The 27,961-nt window shown below is 36.8% G+C and overlaps 1 protein-coding gene across 2 annotated transcripts in view; it reads right to left on the bottom strand.

The window, feature by feature from the left end:
• The window catches only part of LOC105524867 (24-hydroxycholesterol 7-alpha-hydroxylase), a 103,368-nt gene extending 75,419 nt beyond the window's left edge, over positions 1–27,949 (bottom strand). Inside the window, exons 1-7 of one of the 2 annotated variants that reach the window (XM_011960292.1) lie at positions 27,520–27,949; positions 18,420–18,555; positions 15,876–15,990; positions 14,199–14,348; positions 12,759–12,852; positions 7,048–7,155; positions 1,594–1,684 (exon numbers count right to left, since the gene is read on the bottom strand). In XM_011960292.1, the coding sequence (XP_011815682.1) occupies positions 1,594–1,684; positions 7,048–7,155; positions 12,759–12,852; positions 14,199–14,348; positions 15,876–15,990; positions 18,420–18,555; positions 27,520–27,696 (871 nt within the window). In that variant the 5' untranslated portion in view covers positions 27,697–27,949. Of the gene's footprint in view, positions 1–1,593; positions 1,685–7,047; positions 7,156–12,758; positions 12,853–14,198; positions 14,349–15,875; positions 16,051–18,419; positions 18,556–27,519 lie in introns of both variants that reach the window. The other variant, XM_011960291.1, reaches the window with a different exon arrangement.
• Positions 27,950–27,961: the final 12 nt, after the last annotated feature.

Here is a 27,961-nt window from a genome sequence, read left to right as displayed (position 1 = left end):
CCTGGGCTGCTACTAGATCTTATGTATAGATTGATAGAATACCTTCTGTATAAGTATGGCTAAAAAAAAGTTTGATGTATTTTATAAATAGTTTTCAATTCTGCAGTAGTGTCTTATAGACTGAAAGCATTGATATAATGTAGCTGTTACACTGGCAGTATTATTCAAAGGAGTATTTTTTGTGTCAGAAGAGAACAATGGGTTTTTAAAATAATCAGGAACATAGAAAAAGAAAAAAGGTTTTATCTTTCTCCACTAGAACTGGGTTCAAGAGTTCCAGAACCAAGCCTTGTAGAAATTTAGATTAATGTTACACTTCTGTTGTGGCCTTTGGGTCAGTGAGGACCCCCACATTATCCTCATCATCCCCTCTCTACCCTTTTATTTCCTAAAGACCACAAATCTGGAGGACCCTAAGTCAGGAAAAGACTCTAGTAAGGAAATGATAAAGGAGAATATGTGACATCAAGAGTGCATTGCCTTTTTCCATTTGTAGACATGTGGGCATGTGCCTTTCTATTTGCTTTGTAGATGCAAGCTGCATAAAAGCCAGTTGTCTTCTCTTATATTCATGAGTGTCTTTCCAGAATCTAACCTGTTAGCATTGTTGACATTCAATGATACTAATGCTCACCAATTCTATAAGGTCTAGAATCTGCAGATGCATACTCAAGGCTCAGATAATATTACCTAGATATTCATGCTTGCCAAGCCAATTTGCTTTTTGGTTTAACTCAATAACAAGAAATCCAAAAAAAAAAAAAAAAACTTTAAATAAAATATTTTCAGTAATCATGGAAGGGAGAGGGAAAACCATTAACTGGCATCATACCTTTTGCCCTAATATTATATTGTTTTCTTCCAAGCAAACTCTATCATTTCTTTCTTTTTATATCAGGATACATAACATGACATATTAAGAAGATTAAAAAAATCAGCTCCCCAGATAGGTCAAATTATGCTGAATAAACAAGTAGTTGAGTACTCTCTATTCAAGCTTATTTTTGCTTTTTAAAACTGACATCTGAACTGAAGAGTTCAAGGCAACAATCCCTATCTGCAGTTCCTAAATCCTCAAATTTCTAACAACTGTAAGGGTTTTTTTGTTTTTTTGTTTACTTGTTTTTTGTTTGTTGTCTTTTAATAATCCTTTGGTAGTAAAACTTACCTGACCGCTACACTCCCATTAGGGCTCTTATGTAATATATGGAATATATCCATATTACTTTTATAAAATCTGAAAAATCCCGAACTTGAAAACTGCGGACATTCATTCAACTGAGGTGAGGAGCCAAGAGATTAGAAGAACAAACAGGTGTATATATATTTAAGTAAGGAAATTAGGCAAATCACAATCTCTATAGCACTGATTTCATCATTTGGAAAATGAAGGAGTTGCACAAAAATGCTTGAAGTAATTAAATTCTAGGATTCTACCTGATCAATTTATATCCTGATATATAACAAATTATGTTGAATTTTGTATTATGTTGAATTTTTATAAAATTATAAGTATTTAGCTTTGCCAATAATGTGTGACAAACATGCATTATTAGCTGTGTCTTTCTATATAATTTAACTCAGGTTTAGTACCTGCTTTGCCAAACACAGAAGAGATGCCTTCCATAATGGCCTTGTGGATATCAGGATGAGAAAGGACGTATGCAAGTGTCCAAAATGCAATCTTAAAAAGAAAAACATATGTCAAAAATATGAACTTATTTGAAGGTGAACAAAAGCATAGTTAGTATTAGCCATACACATTTTTTTAAAGAAAGGACGATGTTTAAATGAACCTTAAGAGCACATTAGTAGAAAGCATATTTTGAAAACAACTAGATATTATGAATAAGAGATATGTAATATATCTCCAAGAAACCAGATTTAGATTGAAATATTTATTCTGTCACTATAATTTAACTATATAATTTAAATAGATTAAACATCTATCTTCACTAAAAAATGAGAAAAGTTGTTATTTTTACTAATCAGTACATAAAATATAAAATTTCAGAACCAACTAGTTATGACACTTAAGAATATTAATCCAAAATGAAAACATTTCTTAAGATTTAATTTCCTTAGAATACAAGTGAATTAGCAAATTTTATATTCTGCAAGTGAAACATAGTAGTTTTAAATAAGCCTAGGAAAACATAGCAGGAAACCATTCCATAAACTAAAGTATGAGAGTACTCAATGTCAAAAACAGAATCCTCTTTTGGCTCTGAATTAGTAAATAAAAGAAAAAAAATTTAAGAGTCCTTTCACACTTGAATGCTCTATAGTATATTTGCACATTTTCTCTCTTGGCCACTCAAACTTATTTCATATATTTCCTCATTATGGTATTACAAGATAAAATCATACTGCTTTACATCTTAAAAATTAACTTCCTCCTCAGGTAGATAGTTTTGCTTCTATTCTTAGGTTATGTAATAAAGAAAACCTGTATAAAGTCATCCAAAGAAGTTTGGGTGTCACTTTCATTTTTTTCTAAATACATTTATTATGAAAGAGATTTCATCTAGGAAAATTGGTCCTGAAATGAATCAGGCAATACTTCGACTAAACTTAGTCTGTCTCTTTTGTGAGGGAACATTATGTACCTTTAAGTAATACCAATACTCCCCTCTGTGGTCAAAAGAGGAAGAGCAATTGTCCAAAAAGAAGTGCTCAAATAAGCCAAATTAATACTGTTCATTATTTTTCCCTTTGTAACTTCAAATTGATAGTGCAAGGCTAAATATGGTACTGTTTACATAAACAAGGTGAATAGGGGAAACAAGGGTCCTCAATTCAGAGACCCTCTTTCAGGAGTATTATCCAGACTAAGAAAGATTTACCCTAGAGATTATCTAGTTCATTTTTATAGATGATTAAACAGATGCTCAGAGAACTATCTTGTCAGATAAAAGTGCTGAATTATTGAATTCAATGAATAACTACTCCATACTCACTTCATCTTACTTGAAGAGTCAGAGTTCATGTTGGGGATAAAAATAGTGATAACACATAGTGTATTAGTCAGTTTTCACACTGCTTTATAAAGAATTCCCTGAGACTGGGTAATTTGAAAACAAAAGAGGTTTAACTGACTCACAGTTCTGTATGGCTTGGGAGGTCTCAGGAAACTTACAATCATGGCAGAAGGCAAATGGGAAGCAAGGCACATCTTACATGGTGGCAGAAGAAGTGGGTGGGGGAAATGGTCAAACACCTTTAAAGTGTAAGATATTGTGAGAACTCACTCACTATCACAAGGACAATATGGGGAAAACTGCCCCCATTATCCAATCACCTCCCACCAGGTCCCTCCGTTTACATGTGGGGATTACAATTCAAGAGGAAATGTAGGTGGGTACACAGAGCCAAGCCATATCACTTAGATTTTCAGTTACGTGAAAGAGATGTTCATAGTTGTATGTGCCTAGCCTAAATATAGTTGTAGAGATTCAATAAAATTGGATACTACTTTTTAAATGAGAAACACAAGGAATTTAGCTAAACTACAAATGGCTGTTACTTTTTTTTTGAGACGTAGTCTGTCTCTGTTGCCCAGGCTGGAGTGCAGTGGTGCGATCTCAGCTCACTGCAAGCTCCCCTTTCTGGATTCACGTCATTCTCCTGCCTCAGCCTCCCGAGTAGCTGGGACTATAGGTGCCCACCACCATGCCCAGCTAAGTTTTTGTATTTTTAGTAGAGATGGGGTTTCACCGTGTTATCCAGGATAATCTCGATATCCTGACCTCGTGATCTGCCTGCCTCAGCCTCACAAAGTGCTGGGATTACAGGCGTGAGTCACTTTTTTTTAATGTCTCTTTTTTCCTTAACAGATTTCTGTTTTTAAATTTTTTTCTATTTTTAAGGAAGCCAAAGTATTTTTAAAAGATAAAAAAGGCATATAAAAGAAAGTAAAGCATTAATAAAAGTTTATATGTATTACTACATCAAGCAAGAATAAATGACCTTGAGGTCTTTGTGCACCCACATTTGGGAAAGGGGTTGAAAACTGCTCCCAACCATACCTATTAGTATTTTGTGAAACAGTTCAAGTCCATGGTCAGAGATGGGCAAGAAGAAGGGCCACTCAGCTCACTGAACTGCAGAAGCAGCCACCACAATGCCATTCCATTGTTTTGAAGAGGTAAGAACAAATGAGAGAAAGGGCAAGGAGGAAAGCTCTGTATCTTTGCTGTGTCAAAGAGAAGATGAATTCAGTGTGCTCTTTGGTACTGATTTATCTATTCAAAAAGAGATTTTGATGGAGTCTTTATAACATGCTAGAGTCTTCTACCAATCATGGTAAACACAAATATGTGTGAGATAATTCCTGTCCAAAGTATTTTCACATTTAATTGGGCATATGAATTGGAGAAAATGAACACATTGGAGAAAAATGAACAAAATGTACAAGACAGTGAGAGAGCAAACACATGTTACAAAAAATAAATGCTGTGGGAGTTGAGAGTGGGATGGAGTAGCAATTGCTACTGAAAGTATTTAGAAAGAATGTAAAAGATGCAGCAGATAAAAAAGGTAAAACGTCAGCTTTGTGATTGGTTTGGAGAAATCTAAAAAAATCATTTAGCAGTCAGAAATTTCTTGGCACTTAGAAATGGTTTTCCCATGAAAATAAGTTCATAAATTATAGTTAATATCTTGGGCCATAATGGAGTCTCCTAGTGACCCAGTGCCTAGCCCAACTGAAGCCTGAGTTCTGAGTCCTATGGACCTTGAGGCAGAGTACAAAGTAGGAGAGAGGAGATATAGATATACTCTGGGCTCCAGAAAAAGACAGGCCCCACCACCTATACCTCTGGCAGGGCTTCTGGTACTCTCAGCAGCAATAAAGATCACCAAACTAGGACAGCAGTGGATACTCCCACTCTGGGGCCTTTAAGCCATCAAATATTTGGAAGCCTATGCTCATTATCAATGGGCCGTTGAAAGTAATGATCGACTGAAACTAGGGAGATAATTTTTGTTAGGGAAGAAAACTAGCATTTATTGAAGACCTACGCTAAACCAGGTGCTATTAGCCACAATCTATTTCTTACCAAAATAATCCTTACAACAACCCTTTAAGGTAGGTATAGCATTAATCCCATTTTACAGATAAGGGCACTGAGACTTAGGCAGGTTAAACAGTTGGCCTACTGTTACCCAGTGCTGGGAATTGGCTTTGGACCTGACTCTAAAGCCTCTCCAGGGTCTCTGCCTGCTCACCAGGCTGCCTCTTGGAGGTGCCAACAAGAGCCAGTGAGATGGAATCTTCTCTAATCATCAGACACTTTCTTTCTGAAATGAATGATTTAAATCCTTTGAGACCAGTGCCAAGAACAAATTCCAAAGAACTGACTTAGCCTGTGTCAGATCAATGAGGCTTTTTGTGTCTTTCTTCTGGGGGATGTTTCTAACGAGACATTGAAAAATAATTCTTTGACAGGAGTTCCTGTTTTGTTGCTACTCTGGGAATTGTTTTGATGTTTGCTTTTCAATTTTGCTATAGCTTAATCAGTTTCCAAAAATATTATTTAAGGAAAAACCAGAGAATAACATTATAGGTTCATAAAGAAGGGGAAGGGTTTAGACTACTTTTACTTGACCATATCAGATGAAATGTATATTCCACTGGCTAACATACATTTGAGAAAAGAGGCCAGAATTTCTATCTCTTCTCTTTATGCAGTAAATTTTTCAACAAGTTAAGGGAAACCAGAATATCAGGACTGAGAAAGCCTTTAACAACCCGGGTCTTTATAATTGTAAGGCTAAATAAATAATACTTAAAACATCTTCCTCATTTCTATCTGTTAGAAGAAAAAGGAAGAAAAATGCCCAAACATATCATTAGGGATAGGTTAAATCCTCCTGTTCAGTAGAAAACAAATATATTTTAAAAGTTGCCCTTTGATTTCAGATAATATAAGCAGCATCTTAGTTTAATGTGAGAACTTCCTGGCCCAGGAAAATGGTGTGCACTGAACATGATGTGGCAGACGAATCTCATGGCTCTAATCTAATTCAAGACAGATTTTAAAAGAAACAGTTTTTTTAGCTGGGCCCAGTAGCTCACACATATAATCCCAGCTGCTCAGGAGGCTGAGGCAGGAGAATCGCTTGAACCCGTGAGGTGGAGGTTGCAGTGAGCCGAGATCACGCCATTGCACGCCAGCCTGGATGACAGAATGAGACGCTGTCCCAAAAAAAAAGAAAGAAAAGAAAAAAAGAAACAGTTCTTTACGTCTCTGCTCTCTTTAGAAGTATTGAAAGTTCCAATTTCACCAGCACCATTCATGCCAAAACTTGTAGGACCATAATGCTAAGCAATGCAACAGGAATGGCACACAGGAGGAGAATGGGTACAAATGGAGAGAAAGAGCTAATATTCATTGGTACCAGCTAGGCTTATTAAATCCTCATAACAACTCTGTAGAGAAATGAGAATTACCATTTATTGAGCACCCAAGTTCTAAGACCACAGTAGGAGGTTCACGTACATTATCCCTTTTTTTTTTTTTTTACCCTTAGTAGGTAAAATAGTACATTATCCCTTATTAGGAAATGGAGGCACAGAGAATTTAAATTACCACCATGACAGTCTACAACTATGACTTGGGATGTCTGGATCCAAGCCCAAGTTACCTGAAACTATCCATTTACTTATTCTTTCCAATAAAAGCATGTGGCCAATCCCTATTCATCTTTTCAATAGCAATACTGAGCACATTGGCAGACATACAAAAAGTGCTCCATAAACAGATGTTGTCTACAACTGGCCCCAAAGGGCAAGCTTTCCCCCATCCTGTGACACTACCTTTCAGAGGACAGAATTTGCTTGGGATCTCTTTTGTCTCCTTTGTAACCTAATCTGATTTCATCAGGCACTCAGTTTTGCTTTTTATTGCACAACTAAATCCACTGTAGTTTTTTTTCTTTTCCGTGAGTGAAGAGTGGAAAAAAGAATGGAAGAAAGAAATGAAGGGAAAAAATACGAAAGGACAGTAGAGAGCAATGTAACTCATACTTTACTAATATACTTACAGGAACGGCATTAGACAGAGAAGCCCAAAGCAGTAAGAGCCCATAATTGGGTGAGTTTTCCTTACTTGTTTCTGTCTCTACAATGTCCAGCGTAGCTTGCAATAATGTCTGTAAAGAAATAAACACTGTCAAACCATGGCTATGTGACAAATATTGATGTTAATAAACAAGAGATCATGCATTTGTCTTTAATATGAAAGATACCATTTCTGCCATTCCCAGGTTTTGCGGTTTGAGGCATGTGAAGGGTTTTATGTCCTTACTGTAGTATAGTAATTAGGAGTAGGGATTCTGGAGCTTGACCACCTCACTGCATTTGTTCAAATCCTGGTTCAGCTATTTAAGAGCTGGATGACCTTGAACAAGCTACTTTAATCCCTCTGTGCCTCTGTGTCCTCATCCATAAAATGTTCATAATATGGTACCTACCTCATAGGATTGTTGTGAGAATTAAATGAGTTAGTACCTAAAAAGTGCTTAAAACAAAATCTTTCAGAGGGTACAGTGCACTTTGGATCTCTACTTTACCAACCAAACTGAATTGGCAAATTGTGTGTTATCATCTCTGCCCTCCACACTGCCCTGGAATCCCTGTCTTATAAGCCTCTGCTCTTAGGAAAATGCAAGCAATAGAGAAACACAGATCTCTGGAGCATTCAGAAAACTCCACCCCCATTCACCATACAGATTCTCAGCCCATATGCCATGGGAGAGAGAACTGTCAAGTCAGAATATTATAAATACCACAATACTCTAAAACCATGCAGAGAACTGATATTTGACTTGAACAGTGACAGCTCAGGGCAGGGCCCCATCTAAGGTTACCTACTAGGGTTGCTCCCAAGTCACCAAACAAATCCCATTAAAGTATTTTCTTCATAGGGAGGTTTCCCCAGATTTGTCTTTGCCAGTGACGGCTCCCTATCATGGGGAAAAATTCAGACACTGTAACATTTTCATTAAGTTACTCATATACTTTTAATCTTAAATAACTTATGTCTAGGTGATAGAAATAATGGGAGCTAATATTAACTCACTGCTTGCTAAGGGCAAGTACCATTTTAAGTGCATTGCAAGTATTTAACCCATTTAAATCCTCACTATAACTCCAAGATGCAGATACTACTATCTTTTTTTATTTTTAAGAAAAGATGTTTACTTCAGAATAGAGCATGGCAATGGGAACCTGCACGCAATAGTAAACTATGTGTGTATTTGGAGAGTTAAAGGAGAACAACGATTTTTAAAGGAAAAAGTGAGAAGGATTACATAATTGTTGTGCAATCATTATCCTTGTCTACAAAGATCAACAACAATATTGGACAGGCCAGTTGCTAAACAGGTTTTCCTGTAGAAGTATTTTTGTGTAGGCTGTGATGGCCTTTGTGCAGGTTTGTCATTTTTGTAGAGTTTTCTTTTTTTTAAATCACATATTCAAGCATGAGAACCCTTTCTGCATGACCTTCCCTGGCTCTATTTGTCAGTTTTGTTTTTTTTTTCCTTAGGTTCGGGGGTACAGTTCAGGTTTGTTCTATAGGTAAAATCATGTCACAGGAGTTTGTTATACAGATTATTTCATCACCTAGGTACTAAGTCTAGTATGCAATAGTTGTTTTTATCTGTTCCTCTCCCCCTTCCCAATCTCTACCCTCAAATAAGGTCCAGTGTCTGTGGTTCCCCACAGATACTATTGTCTTCACCATTATGCATATGAGGAAATTGAAGCACAGTAAAGTTAGGGAATTTTGCCAGGGACATATAACTTGAAGGTGGTTGAGTTAGGATCCCAACCCTGTGAGTCTAGCCCCGACTCCAGAGCCCACACTCTAAGCCACCAGGCTATGTTGGCCCCATTAGAGACACAAATCACAACTCTCACGTATTAGGGATTTGGAGAACTACATTGTACCACAGCATAGTAGCTTTGCTTCAGACGCTATGACACAGAAAAAAAAGTTTTCAGTCACTAGCATATACAATACACGATAAAACAGAGACTGATGCTATTATTTACTAAAGCTTGTAATTTTTCAAGGGATTAACTACTCTAATCCCTAGCTTTCTGGGTTTAACATCCTCAGTTTTCCTGGTATTAAAGTTGTGAAAATAAATAATAAATTACTTGTGAAATGTGTAACACTATGCTTGGCACAAGGTAAGCATCCCAAAAAATGTTAGCTAATGTCTTATTATTGTTTTCGTAATCATGGATTAGCAGAATTAATAGTTCAGATATGAATTTCATTTACTGCTTGTCTTTATCAAACTTACAATGCAAGCTGTCACAGGACAAAGTTTATACCTCATGAAAATCCTATAGATATATTTCATTATTTTGATATGTTATTCTGCGACAGTCATAATTTTAAATGAAAAACACTAGTTTCAGATATATCTAAAATAAAATGGAAGAAATCACAACATTTTCTGTTAATAATGGAATAAAATATGTATATATTTTTTAAAAATGAGACTCAACTTCTACCCAGTCTTCTGCTTCACTAGGTCACTGAAATCTATTTATGCAGTTGAAGACAACAAAATCTTTTAAATTTCTTCTTAGCCCACACTTTTTTTTTTTTTTTAATGTTAGTATAAAAACACAAGCTCGGCAAGGCACGGTGGCTCACGCCTGTAATCCCAGCACTTTGGGAGGCCGAGGCAGGTGGGTCACGAGGTCAGGAGTTTGACACCAGCCTGACCAATATGGTGAAACCTCGTATCTACTAAAAATATAAAAATTAGCCGGGTGTGGTGGCACATGCCTGTAGTCGCAGCTACTCATGAGGCTGAGGCAGGAGAATTGCTTGAACCTGGGAGGTGGAGATTGCAGCGAGCCAAGATCGCACCACTGCACTCCAGCCTGGGCGACAGAGCAAGACTCCATCACAAAAAAAAAGCAAAGAAAAGCCACACAAAACACACACACACACACACGCTCAGTGTGAACACTGCTAGAGGAAAACAGAGCTGCGATACATCAAAACACAAAGTGAAACTGCTCATGGATGTTCAAGTTGAATTCTCTCCTAAAGTTTTAAACACTGGATTAGCTTCAGCAGAATTCAAACTTTGTTTTTATTCAAAGAATGATATGGTTTGGCTATGAAGCCACCGAAATCTCATCTTGAATTCCCACATGTTGTGGTAGGGATTCAGTGGGAGGTAACCGAATCATGGGAGCAGGTCTTTCTAGTGCTGTTCTTGTGACGGTCAGTAAGTCCCACAAGATCTGACTGTTTTACAAAGGGAAGTTTCCCCACACAAGCGCTCTCTCCTTTTGCCTGCCACCATCCATGTAAGATGTGACTTGCTCCTCCTTGCCTTCCATCATGATTGTGAGGCCTCCCCAGCCACGTGGAACCATTAAACCCCTTTTTTTTTATTGCCCAGTCTCGGGTATGTCTTTATCACCAGCATGAAAAAGGACTAATATAAAAAGGGAGTTAAGAGTACCTATGATTAAAAATACCTCATTTCTTCAGAGTAAGAAAAATAAATGCTATTCTAGAGGTATTGTTGGTAGGAAATTTTACTTTTTTTTTTGAGATGGCGTTTCACTCCGTTGCCCAGGCTAGAGTGCAGTGGCGCAATCTCAGCTCACCGTAACCTCTGCCTCCTGGGTTCAAGCGATTCTCCTGCCTCAGCCTCCTGAGTAGCTGGAATTACAGGTGCGCACCACCACGCCAGGGTAATTTTTGTATTTTTAGTAGAGATGAGGTTTCACCATGTTGGCTAGGCTGGTCTCGAACTCCTGACCTCAGGTGATTCACTGGCCTTGGCCTCCCAAAGTGCTGGGATTACAGGCGTGAGTCACAGCACCCAGCCTTGGTAGAGAATTTTAACCGGGAATTTAAAAACTCTGTTTGCTAGGCCCATAGATTACAGATCTATTTGGGTACATCTTTTATATACACGTGCTTTTGCCCCTAAGTCCTGAAAAATAATGCAAAGAACATGTGTGTTTGTCTGGGTTGTTTATAAAACAAAAATATTAGCTGAAACACAGTTTGTCAATGAAGGGCCTTCCAGTATGACTTCCTATTGCCTTTACTCAGGAAGGAGATACCTAAACATTCACATAGTCTTTTTTCCTAAGGCCATCTTCCTTTCTAGTTTTAAGCAAAGCTGTTTGTGATAATACTTGCTGCTTAACTAAAAACAAACAAAAACTTTTGATGCCATCTTTAAATATAAAAATATTTGAAGATTTTTTTAAATGATGATAACAATGATAAGCTCCTATCCAGTCCTCTGTTCTCAGCACTTTACAAAAACTAAATCATTTAATTCCCACAACTTTATGAGGTAGGTGAGGAAACTAAGGCCAAAAGACTAGGTACTGTGCCCAAGGTTACACAAGCAGTGACTGGATTTGAGCCTAGGCAGTCCAGACCAAATGAAACCCAGTCTCTGTGGGCAGACCCTGGCCTCAAACAGTTTTCAAAAGCTCCCGGAGGTGATTCTAATGAGGAGGCAGAGGTGAGAACCATTCATTAGCAAGCATCTGAACCAAAGGTAAGGCTTGTTAAAGCAGATTGTCTACCTCAGAGGTTTTTGTTTGTTTGTTCGTTTTTCAGACACGGTCTCGCTCTGTCACCCAGGCTGGAGTGCAGCAGCACAATCAGGGCTTGCTGCAGCCTTGACTCCTGGGCTCAAGTGTGATCCTCCCACTTTAGCCTTCTGAGTAGCTGGTACCATAGGTGTGTGCAACCATGTCTGGCTAATTTTTTTTTATCATTATTTGTAGAGATGAGGTCTTGCTATGTTGCCCAGGCTGGTCTCGAACTGCTGGGCTTAAGCAATTCTCCTGCCTCGGCCCCCCAAAGTGCTGGGATTACAGGCGTGAGCCACCATGCCTGGCCTACTGCAGAGTTTCTGACTGAGTGATTCCCAAATGATGCTGGTGCTGTTGGTTTATGGGCCACATTTGAAGAACCACAGATCTGGAATAACACTTAGGGCTCAGACTCCTAGTGCCTGGCTTTTTAAATTATACTATTTTCCCTCCTTGCATCTGAAGAAACAACTAATGGTAGTGGCATCAACAACAAAGTCTACTTTGTAGGGCTTTGTTCTCTTTTCCAATTTGCCATTACTTTCACCTGTCGCTACTGACACAGCCAACTGTATGATAACACAGAAATCAATACAGAACATCGGAATTGTATTTTTGTTTTGCTAGTTGTCTCCGGTTTTTTCATATGTGGAATAGGATACCTGTTCTACCTAGGTTGTTGTGATTATGTAACAACGAAATAATGTATCTCAACATGTCCAGTACAGTGGTTGACACAAAAATGGTATCTAATCAATCTCATGTGTTTTAGCAAAATATATTTTAACGGCCGGGCGCGGTGGCTCAAGCCTGTAATCCCAGCACTTTGGGAGGCCGAGACGGGCGGATCACGAGGTCAGGAGATCGAGACCATCCTGGCTAACCCGGTGAAACCCCGTCTCTACTAAAAAATACAAAAAATTAGCCGGGCGAGGTGGTGGGCGCCTGTAGTCTCAGCTACCCGGGAGGCTGAGGCAGGAGAATGGCGTGAACCCGGGAGGCGGAGCTTGCAGTGAGCTGAGATCCGGCCACAGCACTCCAGCCTGGGTGACAGAGTGAGACTCCGTCTCAAAAAAAAAAAAAAAAAAATATTTTAACAACCATAATTTATTACTATCTTTACGTTAGCAAAAAAAAGGTAAGAAATACTTACCATGGAATTAATCTTTGCAGATTTACATGCTTTTATATCTGGAATGTTTTTCTCAAACAGTTCCAGGAACCATTTTTTGGACTTTGACCAGTTTCTACATGAGAAAAAGATATATATAGAAATTAATTTGAAAGTACTTTAGGAATAACAGGTCACAGCATAAAAAATGGATGTCTGTGGAATTAAAATTATTTCTCCAAATTTATTCTTAATTTTCAGGTATAATTTCATGAAAGGTCCATCTTTGGAATTATTAGTCCACAAAGACAATTGGGGAGGCAGAGCAACTACATTTTAGTGTCATTTGTAAATAAAACTTCAGAGTCTCATTGCATTGGTGCTGAATAAGAAGGCAGAACCCACAACTTGCTTGGTCTGCCTTTACTGTAGCTGCTGTAAGTTGTAGGAGGATGAAAACCCAATGCACAGAATCAATCTCTGATTTAAGCCGTGAAAAACAGACTTGCTCTAATCTTCTAAATCTTGTCTGAACAGTCACCATTGTAGATGAATGGCCTATGTAAGCTATTATCTGAATGTCTGTGTCCCTCCCAAATCTTTATATGTTGAAATCCTAACCCCCAAGGTGATGTTATTAGGAGGTGGGGGTGTTTGCATGGTAGCTGGGTCATGAAGCTAGAGCCCTCATGCAAAGGAGTAGCACTCCTATGAACAGGGTCTGAGGGAGTCTGTCTGCCCCTTTCACCACATGAGAATGCAGTGAAAAATTGGGAGTCTGCAACCTGGAAGGAGCCCTCACCAGAATGTGAGGATACTAGCCCCCCTCATCTCAGACCCCCAGCCTCCGGGGCAATGAGAAATAGCCCTCATCAGAACGTGACCATACTGGCACACTCATCTCAGACCTCCAGCCTCCAGGACGATGAGAAATAAATTCCTGTTGTTTATAAGCCTCCCAGTCTATGATACTTTGTTATAGCAACCCAAATGGAGAAAGATATAGAGCCACTGCCAAGAAATTTCAAAATCGCGCAGTTACTTTGCATGTGCCTCATTTTACAAACACTTGTCTGAACCAACTGTGAGAAATGCATTTAACGACGCCTATGTTTGCCTCAGAGAGAATGAGGAGCACAGTGTCTGATTCTGAGACTGCTCACACTGATGATTTAGCAGGAATCTTGACTGTAGCAACAAGTGCAATAATAATAAGCTGTAGATGGGATAAAAGGCCTCAAAATACATTCTTAGTCCCATCGATCTCTTTCTCTCTTTTGTTTTTGTTCATCACAATAAGAAAAGCATCTCTCTTCTTTGGTCCTCCCTCAATCCACATACAGACACCAAAAACAGGTCATAAGAAACAGCTTCTCTCCCACTTAAACTGGTGTTACATCTACTTAGAACAGAAAAATAAGAGGTGTATCAGTTGCTGAGAGAAGCTTGGTCAATGAATTAATTATAGGAAACAACTGCTACCTTAGAAGACACTCTGGCAACTGGGAACCATACTCAAAATCTTCATCATAAGCTTGAAAATACTGATGGAACTCCTTGATTTTCTTCTTGTTTGTGGGAAACCAACTTTTATTAAAGAGCGTATTCACTGTGACTGGATAAAGGAGATGTCTACAAAGACAGAAACACAGAAAGTTAGACCCAAAGACCAAAGAAGAAAGGCAAAGGATACAAAGCAGGGCGCTATTTCATAGCGATATATGAGGGGCAGATAATAGGTGACAGATTCTCTTGGGAAAAAGTCACTCTTAAGAAGTTTTGATATTTGCTTACTGTGGTCAAGATAATACAGGGGGAACTGAAACTGTGGTTTGATTAATCTGAAGATATTTAAATGCTTTCTAAACAAGCATATTAGACTCTGACAAATATGAGATAATAAATACATTGATCTTATACAATTCAACAAGAATTTATTTAGCAGATAATAGTAGCTAAGATATAGTCCATTCCTTTAGACAGCAACCACAACAACGACAAAAACAAAAACAAGGAATCAGGGCAATATTATTCACCAAATTTCCTAATTTCTCACAGGATCCCATAAATTCAAACTACTGCCTATTGAAATATAGTACATATCATCCATAAGTTTTACCATTAAGATAATAAAGTGATTACTGTAGCAAATTTAAGATAAAGAATATAAAATATTGTTAACATGCCTTAAAACACTTAATACTTGTTTATTTAATTTTTATTTACCATCCCTTCATAATCTCATTCACCCAAAGTTTCAAAAATATCCAGGAATATTTTGCTCATTTCAATACATTCATTTCATTATAGATACTGGGTACGCTTCAGCACATTTTTTAATTTGGTTGTTTGTTTTTGTGTCCCCCCTCCAGCCCCCATTACTGGACCTCTAACAAAATGTTCACTGTCATTCTGTTCGAGTCTGAACTGCTGAATCTTGCCTTGGGCATTCCAGGATCCTGCTGACATGGCAACGTGACTCAGGTAACTTCAACTTACCAAATCTCTTTATGCACGTGGGAAATTTTTTTCACGGTTCCCATGCCCAGACTTTAACTTTTCCAGAAAGCTTCAGAATGGGGCTGACTCTGTCTGCTGCTCTTCCCTGTCTCTTGGGATCTCCATTAATAAAGGACCCTGGAGCTCAGTCCTGAGGCCCACACTGACTTTGCCTGAGCCACTTGTTAAGTAACACAAACATCTCCTGGACCTTTTTCACCACTTTGTGATTCCATTCTCTCTCCTATCCTCTCAATGTCCTCTCGTTCTAATAATTGCAAATTGCACTGAAGGTTTTATCAAAATTCTAATGGGGAAGTATGAAAATTATAAGAAGAAAATCCATGTAGTTTATACAAAAATGTATGGAATGACTAAGGAGAAATTACTGCAAATATATTACAATGATTGCATTGGCTTATTTGCTCACCATAAAATAGAAATGCTAAACTGAATTAGAATTCAAAAGATTGGTGACAGAGCAAGATTCTGTCTCAAAAAAAAAAAAAAAGAATTTAAAAGATTAAAATAATCTCTTAATAGCCTAGTTAGGTAGATTTCATTAATCAACCTGACAAGGTTTGAAGTCCAATGTATAGGTTTCAATTCTTTTATTGAAAACAAAAAGCAAGATTAAATCATATTAATGCATCTATTTACCTTACTAAGTTGTTCAGGTCCATTGTCCCATGAGTGCCTAAATTCTCCAGTTGTTCATGTAATTCTTCAGTCAGTTGCCCCGTAAATTGATGGAGATTGACAGTCCCCATTTTCCCTTTCAACATAATATAGAGTTTTTCATGCAGTGCTAAAAAGACATTCTTTGGAATTGATGCTATGAACAAAGAAAACTATTTTCAAAATAAGCAACAACTCCTTGAAACACACAGTCAATATATCTCTACTATTATTTGGTCAGCAGGGACTACAGCGAAAGTCCTCCCAGCACATAAGGTCACCTCCCATAAATAAAAGTAGATAAAGACTCAACATATTCTCTGCTGAGTGTGGTGGCTCAAACCTGTAATCCCAGCACTTTGGGAGGTCGAGGCAGGTGGATCACTTGAGGTCAGGAGTTCCAGACCAGCCTGATCAAACAGGGTGAAACCCCATCTCTACTAAAAACAGGAAAATTAGCTGGCTGTGGTGGGCACCTGTAATCTGAGTTACTGGGGAGCCTGAGGCAGAAGAATCACTTGAACCCACAAAGTAGAGTTGCGGTGAGCTGAGATCACACCACTGCACTCCAGCCTGGGCGACAGAGAGAGACTTTATCTCAAAACAAACAAACAAAAAAGATTCAATGTATTCTGTGAGATGGTGGAACTTTATTCACTTTAAGGGATAATCTATAAATGGATGATTAAGAGAGCTGGTATTTTCAACCCTTCTCCCTCCAAATCTATAGTCCAGATACATTAAAAACACATATTTTACATATCCCAGCATTTCAGAGGCTGTTCTGTCTGTTCAGAATGTTCTCCCCTTCGTTATACCCATATCTACTCCCACCCAATCCCACACACTTATACCTATGAGCTTTAAACTTATGCTGCACATTTCTATTTGTCCTTCAAGTGTCTTCTTGAATATTACTTCCACCAGGAGCCTTTCCTAACACCATGAATAGCTTTCAGCCCACTATTTTCTTTATATTAGTATTCATGCTCCCTCTACAACACACTCTCCTAATTAAAAATTGGGGTTTATTTTTTACTTATTTCTCTATATTTTTCTTTCACCTTATTTTATTGACTTTGAAGTAACTTTTTCTTTAAAAAAAAATTTAGATTCAGAGGGTACATGTGCAGGTTTGTTATATGAGTATATTGTGTTATGCTGAAGTTTGGGGCATGATTAATCCTATCACTCAGGTAATGAGCACAGTACTCAATAGTTTTTCAACCTTTGCCACCCGTCCCCTTCCCTCCAGTAGTCCTCTGTGCCCACTATTGTCATTTTATTAAAGTAACTTTTTCAAAGAATAAGTTTTAATTTTGTATTTCATCATGCTATTACGTGTAAGTTAACATTTTGTGTAAGTTAATGAAAAACAGTTTTTAGATTTCCTGAGCATACATCTTCTCTATGGTTGGGGAATATATGGGAGGAAAGGGAAGCTGACTCAAGAATAAATATTAATATATTTCATCTGTTCAACAGAAATATTTAAGCATGAAAGTCCCCAGAGGAGGCCCAGGTGAAAAAAACTCAATCATTTCCATACACTTCTGTTAACTTAGCAAATTTTTTTAAAGGGATATGTGACTCTACAGATCAAAGGCCTTCAAAATATTTCTATTATTTGATCTGAAATTCCATAGTCCAAGTATCAAGAAGCACTAAATAATCAAAGAATTTCACCAACAGGTTGTGATATCATGCATGCAAGAAGAAAAATATATATATAATTCTATTGATTACTGGTAGTTTTTAAAACAAACTTTATCTTAATGGCAAGAAATGCACAAAAGGTTACATGAAAAGGAACCAAAGAAGAAAAAAGGCAAACAGAGAGAAAGAAGTCACAGAGAATAGAAGCAAACAAAAACATTGTGAAAGCACAAAAAAGAACCAGACACAAAATGAACTAGCTCTGCATTCCAGGGAGGATACATGGCCCCAGTACACACATTTGCAGCCTAGGAAGAAATGAAGGCAGACAGCCATACTGGAAGCATGCTGACTGTACAATCTGGCAGTCTCTGAAGACAGAGGATTTGTGAAAGGGCAAGTCAAGCTCCCACTTACTGTAACAGCCCTACAAAATATGTCAGGAAATGCCACTGTAAAGGATTTACTAAGCCATGGAGTTCTAGTTTCGGGGACTGAATAGCATGTAATCAGTCCAAGAGCTGTAGCCTGTAGAACACCGTACACACAGCAGTGGAACAGAATTAGTGACATCTTGGAAGCTGTAACATGATACAGATTCCAAATATTCTCTAAAGAAAACATCAATGAGGTAACCTTATCACTTTCACGTGTCTAATTCAAATCTAAATGTATGAGGCTGCCATTCATTTGCGTTTCAATGACCAAACTCTTCTACCCATAACTCTTTCCTCTTCTACCCATACCTCAAGAATAAAATAATGGACCTTCATCATTCTTGATAGAGGAGTGAGGATGTAATTTTTACCTAAAACTACTCCTGGATTCCAATGTTGGATTTCGAATGGACTATCTGAAAATATTCCTTACCTGTATGATAAACGATATTTTGCACTGCTAGTTCAAAATCTATTTTTTTGGATTTTAGAAACACATTAATTCCTTCTTCCTCAGTAACAAAGGTCATTCGGTTTCCCATAGCAAAGACTGTAAATATTGGTCCATACTGAAATAAAACAAACACAGATTATATTAGCATTTCTAAGCCATGTTTAAGACCTTTCTCCTCAAGAATCCTAATGTTGAAGTTACAGTCAAAAGACAAATTATTATATTTGGTAATTAGTTATAAATTCTGATTGTTTCAGTCAGATCTGAATTATATAAATTTTAATTTGTTCTGTCCTGACATGTAATGTTCCCTTTGATCATTTTATTGCCTATTTGTAGCTTCCTTTCTTGTAGTATGAAATAAGTAGAAAATAATAATTATAAATAATTAGAAATTATATCAACATTGTGACATTTAAACATTGTTTTCAAGATATTAGTAGACTTATAAGCAACCTGTAGCTGAATATTGTTCAACAAGAAAGTTCAATAGTGCCAGCTGGTTTACAGGAAATCTATGGTTATTCAACAATGTCTTGCAATCCTATACACTTTCCTAATCTGTTCACTTTCCTAGTTTTCAAAATGACTATTTCACCTGTACAACCTACCCAACCTCTCCACTCTGACATAGTGTCCCTGCCTTGTAACTCACTGGAAAAATGGAGCCATCAAGTAGCAGTTTCAGTTTCTCATTACTAAATCCTGCAAGGTTTGCACCCATTCTCCATCTGTTCACTCCTCTTAACACAGATGGAAGCTCCTGCCCTTGTGAAATGTCAACACTTCTCCATTTGTGTTATGGATCCTACACTCTTGCCTTCTCTTTTCTACATTTATGCCTCTCTCTCCTACATCATTAATTTTCCCCTCTTTATCAGATCACTCTTAGCAACCTGAAAACATACTTAGCACGGGGTTTGATATCAGGGGTCTATGACCTTGCTGGGAAAAAAAATATGTCATCATCTTCATTGGCGTCTAAGTATAATTTATCAGTTTCTTCAATTATGAATGTGGGCAACAAACCACAATCTTTTCCATGACTCTATCATCAAAGTAAATCATCATACTTTCATATTCCATTACAGTATTATACATATCTCAAGGCATAATTTATGCTCATCACTACTTCAGTATTAGTCATTTCTATACCTCCCAAGAGATGGCACATGATTACTCCTGCAACACACTGTTGGGTAGTACTAGGCAACTTGCAGGCCCAAAAATCATTAAGCCACCAAAAAAATGAAGTCCCATTTTTGTACATTAGTGATCCAGGCATCTACATTGCTTTCTAACATTCCTGTCTATAATTGTTTGTTAACCAGTACTTAGAAGATGACTTATTTTCACTGTTAAAGTTTTGTTCAAATGAGAATTCTTAGCTTCCCATTAGTAGGTAACCTTTTGTAATATCTATAAGCACCTGGCCACAAGTGTAGACTAACCACATTCAAATACATTGAATCAGCAGTTGAGATAATTGTTGATGTGAGGCATTTAAAGTAACAGCAATATAACTGCAGAGTGAAAGATGGTCATGCACAGTGTTAGAAATTATGTAACAGGGTTTTTGTTGTTGTTGTTGTGTTGTACTTGCTTTCCTTTTGTTCTTTTCTTGTATGCAACGTCAGCAGCCTCAGTATTACGAAGTAAAGGCAGGCACACATGGTATGTTGTAGAAGTGGTGCTTGTATATTTTTTAAACTTTTTATTTAGAGATAATTGTAGATTAACATGGGGTTGTAAGAAATGTTACAGAGACAGCCTACATATCCCTTACTCTGTTTTCCCAGTATTAACATCTTGCAAAACTATAGTACAGTGTCACAACCAAGCTATTGACATTGATACAGTTAAGATGCAGAATATTTCCATCACCACAAAGATCTTAAATGATGCCCTTTTATAGCCACCCCCACTGTTTCTCCCACTCCCACCTTCTCCTTAATCATTGGCAATGCTCATCTGTTCTCCACTTCTATAACTTTGAATTTCACTATGTTATATAAATGGAATTATGTAGTATACAATTTTGGGGGACTGGTTTTTCATTCAGTGTAATTCTCTGAATGTTCATCCAAATTGTGTGTATCAATCATTCACTCCTTTATAGTTCTGAGTAGTACTCTACAGTGTGAATGTACGACAGTTTATTTAAACATTATGAAGGCTGAGCTAGACATGCCTATAATCCCACTGCTTTGGGGGTCTGAGGCAGGAGTATCACTTGAGCCCAGGAATTTTTGAGGTTGTACCACTGCACTCCGGCCAGGGCAACACAGCAAGACTGTCTCTAAAAATAAAAACAATAAAAATGAATAAGGTTGAAAGACAGTGAGATTCTTTTCAGTTTGGCGCTGTCACAAACATAAACATCCATATCTGGGTTTTTATGTAAACATTAAGTTTCTCTGTGATAAATTCCTAGAAGTGCAATTGCCAGGTCATATGGTTGGCTGTGTGTTTAGATGTTTAAGAAACTGGGAAAGTGTTTTCTGGAGCGGCTGTACCATTTTATATTTCCACCATATGTATAAGTAATCCAGTTTCTCTGTATCCTTACCAACATTTGGTGGTGTTGCTATTTTTATGGTTGCCCTTCTGATAGATGTGTAGTAGTATCTCATGATTTTAATTTGCTTACCTCTAATGACTATTGATGTTGAACATCTTTTCATGTGCTTATTTGCCATCTGAATATTCTCTTCATTGATACATCTTGTTTATGTCATCTGCCCATTTTCTAACTGGATTTTGTATTATACTGTTGAGGGTTGAGAATTCTTTATATATTCTAGATATTAGTCCTTTGTTGGATATGTGGTTTGCAAATATTTTATCCCAGTGTGTAGCTTTTCTTTAACTCTTTTTAATGAGCTCTTTTACAGAGCAAATGTTTTTAAATTTTGATGAGGTTCAATTTATCAGTTTTTCCTTTTATGAACTGTCCTTTTGGTGTTAAGTCTAAGAGCTATTTTCTATCCCAAATTAGGAAGATATTCTTCTATATTTCTTTCTATAGGTTTTATATCTTTATGTTTTACATTTAAGTCTGTTATCCATTTGAGTTAATTTTGTATAAGATATAGGACTTAGGTAGAAATTCATTGTGTGTGTGTGTTGGGGGTGGTTCTTTGTTGTTGTTTTGTTTGTTTTGGCTTATGGAATCAAATTGCTCCATCACCATTTGTTTAAAAAAGCCATCTTTATTTCACTGAGTTGTTTCTGCACCTTTGCCAAAAATCAGTTGGCATATTGTGTGGATCTATCTCTAGATACTCTACTTTGTTCCACTGATCTTTGTGTCTATCCTTCTGCCAGTACTACATCATCTTGATTAATAATAGGCCTTGAAATTGAGTGGAATGATTCCTCTCATTCTATTCTACTTTTTCAAAATTGTTTTATTTATTTTAGTTTCTTTGCCTTTCCATATAAATTTTAGAATAACCTTGTCTATATCTATAGCAAATCTTGTTGGGAATAGTATTTGCATCAAACCTGGATATCAGTTTGGAGGAAACTGACATTTTTAATATGTTGACTTTTCCAATCAGGAATACAGTATGTGTCTCCCTTAAGACCTTTGATTTTTTTCATCAATGTTTTGTGAATTTTAGCATACAAGTTCTATATGTTTTGTTAGATTTATACCTAAATATTTCTTGAGTTATTATAAATGGTAATGTATTTTTAATTATGGTTTCCACATGTTCATTGTACGTATGTAACCAAACAATTGATATTTTTATGTATACCTTATATTTATTCCAGAGGTTTTTGTAGACTCCTTGGGATTTTCTACATAGACAATGATGTCATCTGCAAATTAAGACCGTTTTATTTCTTATTTTTAAATCTGTATGTATTTTATTTTATTTTCTTACTTTATTGCACAGGCTAAAATTTCCCGCACTATGCTGAATAAGAGTTGTGACAACAGAGATCTTTGTTTTGTTCCCAATCACATGGAAGTATTTAGTCTTTAATCATTTAAGTGTCCCATTAACTGAAGGATTTTTGTAGATGTCTTTTATAGAGTTAGGAAATTTCCCTCTATTCCTTATCATGAATGGATATCAGGAATGGATATCGAATTCTGTCAAATGCTTTTTCTGTATCAATTATGTACTTTCTCTTCTTTAGCTTGTTAATACAGCAGCTTACATGGATTGACAGACTTCACTTGGTAATTCGTCTTATATATTGATAAATTTTATTTGCTGATATTTTGTTATTTTTGCATCTATTAATATATTCATAAGTAATATTTGTCTGTAGTTTTCTTCTGTACTATCTGTGACTTGATATCAAGGTAATGCCAACTTCATAAAATAGACTGGGAAATGTTCCTATGTCTTCTACTTTCCAGAAGAAATAGTGTAGAACTCATAGTTAATTCTTTTTTTAAACATTTGGTATAGTTTTCCAATGACACAATCTGGGCCTAGAGAATTCTTTTTGGGAGGTTATCAAATTACAAATTCAATTTTCTTAATAGTGTAGGGCTATTAAAATTATGTATTGTATATTGGATAGTTTTGTTAGAATATGGTTTTCTAGGAATTGATCCATTTTATGTAACTTGTTAAATTTATGTTTGTAGAGTTATTCATAGTATTTTCTTATCATGCCTTTTGATGTCTGCAGTGATATTCCCTGTTTCATTCAAACATTGGTCATTTGTGTTTTCTCTATCAGTCCTGCATGAAGTCTGGCAATGTTACTGGTCTTTTCCAAAAACCAGTTCTTTCTTTCATTGATTTTCCTTATTTTATTTTTTAAATTTTCAACTTCATTGATTTCTGTTCTTTACTATTTCCTTCCTTCTGCTTTATTTGGGCTTATTTTACTCTTTTTTAGAAGGAGATGATTCTTGAAAGTTTATCAATTTCAGATTTTTCTTTTCTAATATAAGCACATAGTGATAGAAATTGTGATATGTTGCATTTTTATTTTAATTTGGTTCAATCTGTCTTTTATTTTTCAAGAGACTGGGTTAAAATATAAAGACTCTGAAAAATTGAAAGGGATAGAAAAATATGTATCATCCAAACAGTATCCAAAACAAAATTGGTGCAGCTTTAATAATATAAGAGAAAGTAGATTTTAACTCAACATAGATGACTACAGGTTAAGACTTCAAGTATCACTTAGAGAGGCTTAAAGGAGGTGTCCTTCCCAATAGCTGTTTAAGCAGACCAACTGCAGAAGTTGTCTAATTTACCTATTTTAATGTAGGGAACTTTGTATTTTGGGGAGCTGCTTGACATTTAGATCCTATGCCCACATTTTCAGAATTTCACATTCTACACCTGTTGGTGGGAGGCAGACACCATTTCCCTCATTAGAACCTGAAAAATAATGATGCTTTGTTGAGCCAATATTTTTCCAACAATTTACTTAAACTATTTCTTGAATATTTTTACAAAATACCGAACTTCAGCCTAGTACACTTTGGGACACTGTTTTCAAATAATGTTTCCATTGTGTCAACAAATAGATACTTGTAGATAGCTGCAGATTGTCTATACTATTACGTGTTTAAAATAACTCTCTTAGTCAGAGTGCCAGAAATTTTATCAATGTCTCATGCTTAAAAAATGGTAAATTCTAATCAACAAAAGACAGATATAACCAGGCAATTTGAAGCATAAACAAAATCCTCTGTCTCAATTATAAAGTACAAAGTATCAGGTTTGCAATATGGGTTTTTCTTTTGTAATAGAATTTCGTAACTAAAGATTGGGTTCTAGCCATCTCAAGGCTCAACTTGGGTAGTAGTATTCACTACCAAGCCGACATGGTTGGTGGCAGAATTTAATTTTTCACAGGCTATTGGATTGAAGACCTTTGATTTTTACTGGGGCTGGCCAGGACCTCCCTCTATTTCTTGACTTGTAGGCCTCTCTATAATGACAGCTCTCATCATCAAAGAGTGTAAACTAGGAAGGCAATTGAGTCTGTTATCAAGATGAAAGCCCTAATCACAGAAGTAACATCAGATCACTTGTGCCATATTCTGTTCATTAGCGGTGAGTCACTAGGTTTTGTTGATACTCAAAAGGAGGTGATTCACAAGGGAATCATTGTAGGATCATTGCAGGTTATCTTAGAAATCTGACTACCCCATTTCTGTCGATGAGGAAATTTATTAAACAAATGCAGTCATATCCATGTATCTTCAAAGAAAAGAATTAGGAGTTCTATCTGGTACTAACACGTAAAGAGTAAATACCTATTGACAAAGGAACAGTGTGAATAATATGACATATTTTGCTTATAAGGTAGAAAATAATTCTGTAATTCTATTTGCTTGTATACAGTTAAAGAAACTATGAAACAACATATAAGAAATGAATTACAGGGTTGCCAAGGTTGGGAGTGAGGAGTGAGAACTGGGTGTAAGGGAAACAGAGGTTGAAGGGACTTTTCCTGTAGTTTTTATATTTACAATTTTTTGAACCATATAAATGCATAATCTATTCAAAGATTAAATAAAAATAATAGGAAGATTTTTTTGTGGTCACCAAAGTTGTCTCTTTTCAGTATTCTAGAGGGGCATGAGAAGCTGAGAGTATTAGCTAATGATGGAATTTTAGAAGTTTTTTCTTGAAGGTTCAATATGCCATAAGTAGTGTCTTATGCAGTTGCCATTTAGATGCAATTTCACATCAAGTCTACTGAGTACCTGTTGCAGCCACTGCAAAAACTCAGAATGGAACCTCCCACCCAAGATTTGGTTTGGATGTCAAGACAGTGACTACATTTACATACACACATACACACACACACACACACACACACACACACACACACCCCGAGAGGGTATGAAGAGGTTTATTTCATACATAATGAGACTTCTCTGGGGAAAGTAGGGCAGTCCTCTCAAGCTGATCTGAAAATGATTTGAGAAAACAGTGAAAAGAGACAGGTCTTAGGGTTTTACTGTGGTTAGGGGGAAGGCTCTGGTGTGAGCCTTCCTGCATGAAGGTTGGGGTTTGTGTGGTTTGAATCTCTTCTGACACCAAAGGTGGGAGCACCCTGGCTTTTTTTGTTGTTGTTATCATACTGCCCAGATTAAGGGTACAAGAAGAGGCAAGGGTGAACCTTAAAAGCTTTTAGTAGTAAAACATCAAATAAAGCAGTCGTATTCTTTTTTTTAAAGAGACAAGGTCTTGCTCTGTTGCCACGCTGGAGTGCAGGGGCTCAGTCATAGCTTACTGGAACCTGGAACTCCTGAGCTCAAGCAATCTTCCCGACTCAGCCTCCTGAGTAGCTGGGACTACAGGCGTGTGCCACTGCACCAGGTTAATTTTTTTATTTTTATATTTAGTTTTTGTAGAGATGACGTCTTGCTATATCTCCCGGGCTGGTCTTAAATTCCTGGCCTCAAGCAATCCTCCCACCCCTGTCTCCCAAAGTGTTGAGATTACAGGTGTGAGCCATGGAGTCCAGCAATAACTTGTTTTGTTTAGTCAGGATAGCAACAGAGACCTCACAAATATTTAGCCTTCTGACACAAGCTTGTAAAAAAACAGTTCCTTAAAAATTATCAAAATTATATGTGTAAGGAAGGCTGTGGGAGACAAAGGAGTATTTCTTTAGGAGATATAATTTTTCATCTATCAGACTAGCAAAAATTGCAAAGAATTATGGCATTCAGTGTGGCCCAGGATATGAGAAGCTAGGCAATTCCACACAGTCAATGGAAAATAAAAATTGCATATTCATACACCACTTTCCAAAGGTAACACCTTCATATAAACAATTTCAATGTGCATGTCCTTTGACTCAGCAATTCTACTCCTAGAAATTCATTCTGAGTAAACAATCAGATAAATGCAAAATGTACAACCACACAATCAATACATGCACACACACATGCAAGAATGTTCACTGGAGCATTGGTTGAGAGAAAGAAAAAAGGTTGGCAGCAACCTATAAACCCAACTATTGAGATTTAAGTAAACTAGTGTATCCTCCTATAACAAAATATAGCCATAAAAGGAAGATTCAAAGTATTTCATGATACAGGAAAGTTATTAACATTATATGTTAAAGTCGAAAGGACATAAAAGAGTATTACACTATTATTCCATTGTTGTTCATTAAATAGTTGTAAATACGTAGGAAAAAGACCAACATAATATAAATACATTAAATTTTTACAGTATTTCTGGTGTGATATGCTGGGTTATTTTTATTTTCATCTTAGTTCTCTTTAATTTTCTATACGTTTTTTACTAAATTGGAATCTCAGAGATTTTGAAGGTAAATGATCAGTGGCAAAATAATGCTACTACGTATAAATTCATTCTACAAATTGGGCTAACCAGATGGAAAACGGGTCACCACAAAGTATTATAATTCATAAGAATAATGATAATTAATATGGTACAAATTTATTAGACAATCAAATACCATAAAATCTTTGTGACTGGAAATTGAATAAAAGACTTAAATTGAATTAACTTAAAAGACATTAATAAAGGTCTGTTCCTTAAAGTGCTCAGACATTTAAAAGATACTTTCAAGACAAAAACATCTAGTACAAGGAGGATTACTAGTCTCCTCAGGCCGTAGTGAAAATGGAGCACATCATTATCAAATAACAACGTCAGCTAAAAATACAGAGCCTGTTTATTTTGTATGGACCAACTGTGCAAGCAATTTGTGCAATATTTTGGTATTAACTCCGATTTGGATACGAATTACTCATTTTCACAAACTTAAATTGGATTACACTTTATATTTCCCAATTACTGCAAACATTTACTGAACACATATACATTTGGAACTTAACTTCGATGAAGTAAAAACACGAAAAGTTAATCTCTACTTCCAAAAATGTAGATGCACGCTGCAATTGTATTTCATTTCTTTCGCAAAATTTTGCACAGAATATTGTTGTTAATTGTTAGTAGAGGATTTCAGAAGTGACTAGATCCTTTAGTTGAGGCAAGCAGGTATGTTCCCCGTGTTCTAGCACTGCACTTAAGAGCCAATGAAAGAAAATTTTAAAAAGAAAGCAGTGTCTCCTCTGGAGACCCCGCCTGCCACGACCACATACCTTGATTCTTGCTTTCTCTATAAATTCTAGAGGGGCTTTCCCAAACTCAAATCCAACTCCAATCCAAGGAATCCAGCCTCTGATGCACGGGGGTCTACGCAAATTCTTCCGCTGAAGGAGTAAGAACAGAGCAAGGCAACCCAGGCTTATAATCACTGTTGGGGAAATTAGTTCCATGTTTTTGTCCAGCACCTTCCAGAATCAGAGAAGTGTGAAACAGTCCTGCCGTCCTGGCGCTTGCTTCTTTTCTATGGGCTACGGAACCTGCCGGGACTCCCAATCTTTCTGCTACAACTTTTGCAGCTCTCCTTCGTAACTGTAGCTTCCTTCCTCTGTCCCAATTTTTAGGTGATTTTTGCATTGTCGCTCCCTCCCACCTCCACTTCTCTTTGAATCTCAGCCAGCGCGGAAAAAATGCAGGGAGCGGCAGGGCAGGGCCGGT

Source organism: Colobus angolensis, unplaced genomic scaffold (assembly GCF_000951035.1).
Source record: "Colobus angolensis palliatus isolate OR3802 unplaced genomic scaffold, Cang.pa_1.0 Scaffold51, whole genome shotgun sequence".
Lineage (NCBI taxonomy): Eukaryota > Metazoa > Chordata > Mammalia > Primates > Cercopithecidae > Colobus > Colobus angolensis.
The sequence above is the reverse complement of the archived record's forward strand: the minus strand, read 5'-3'. Positions and strand labels throughout refer to the sequence as shown.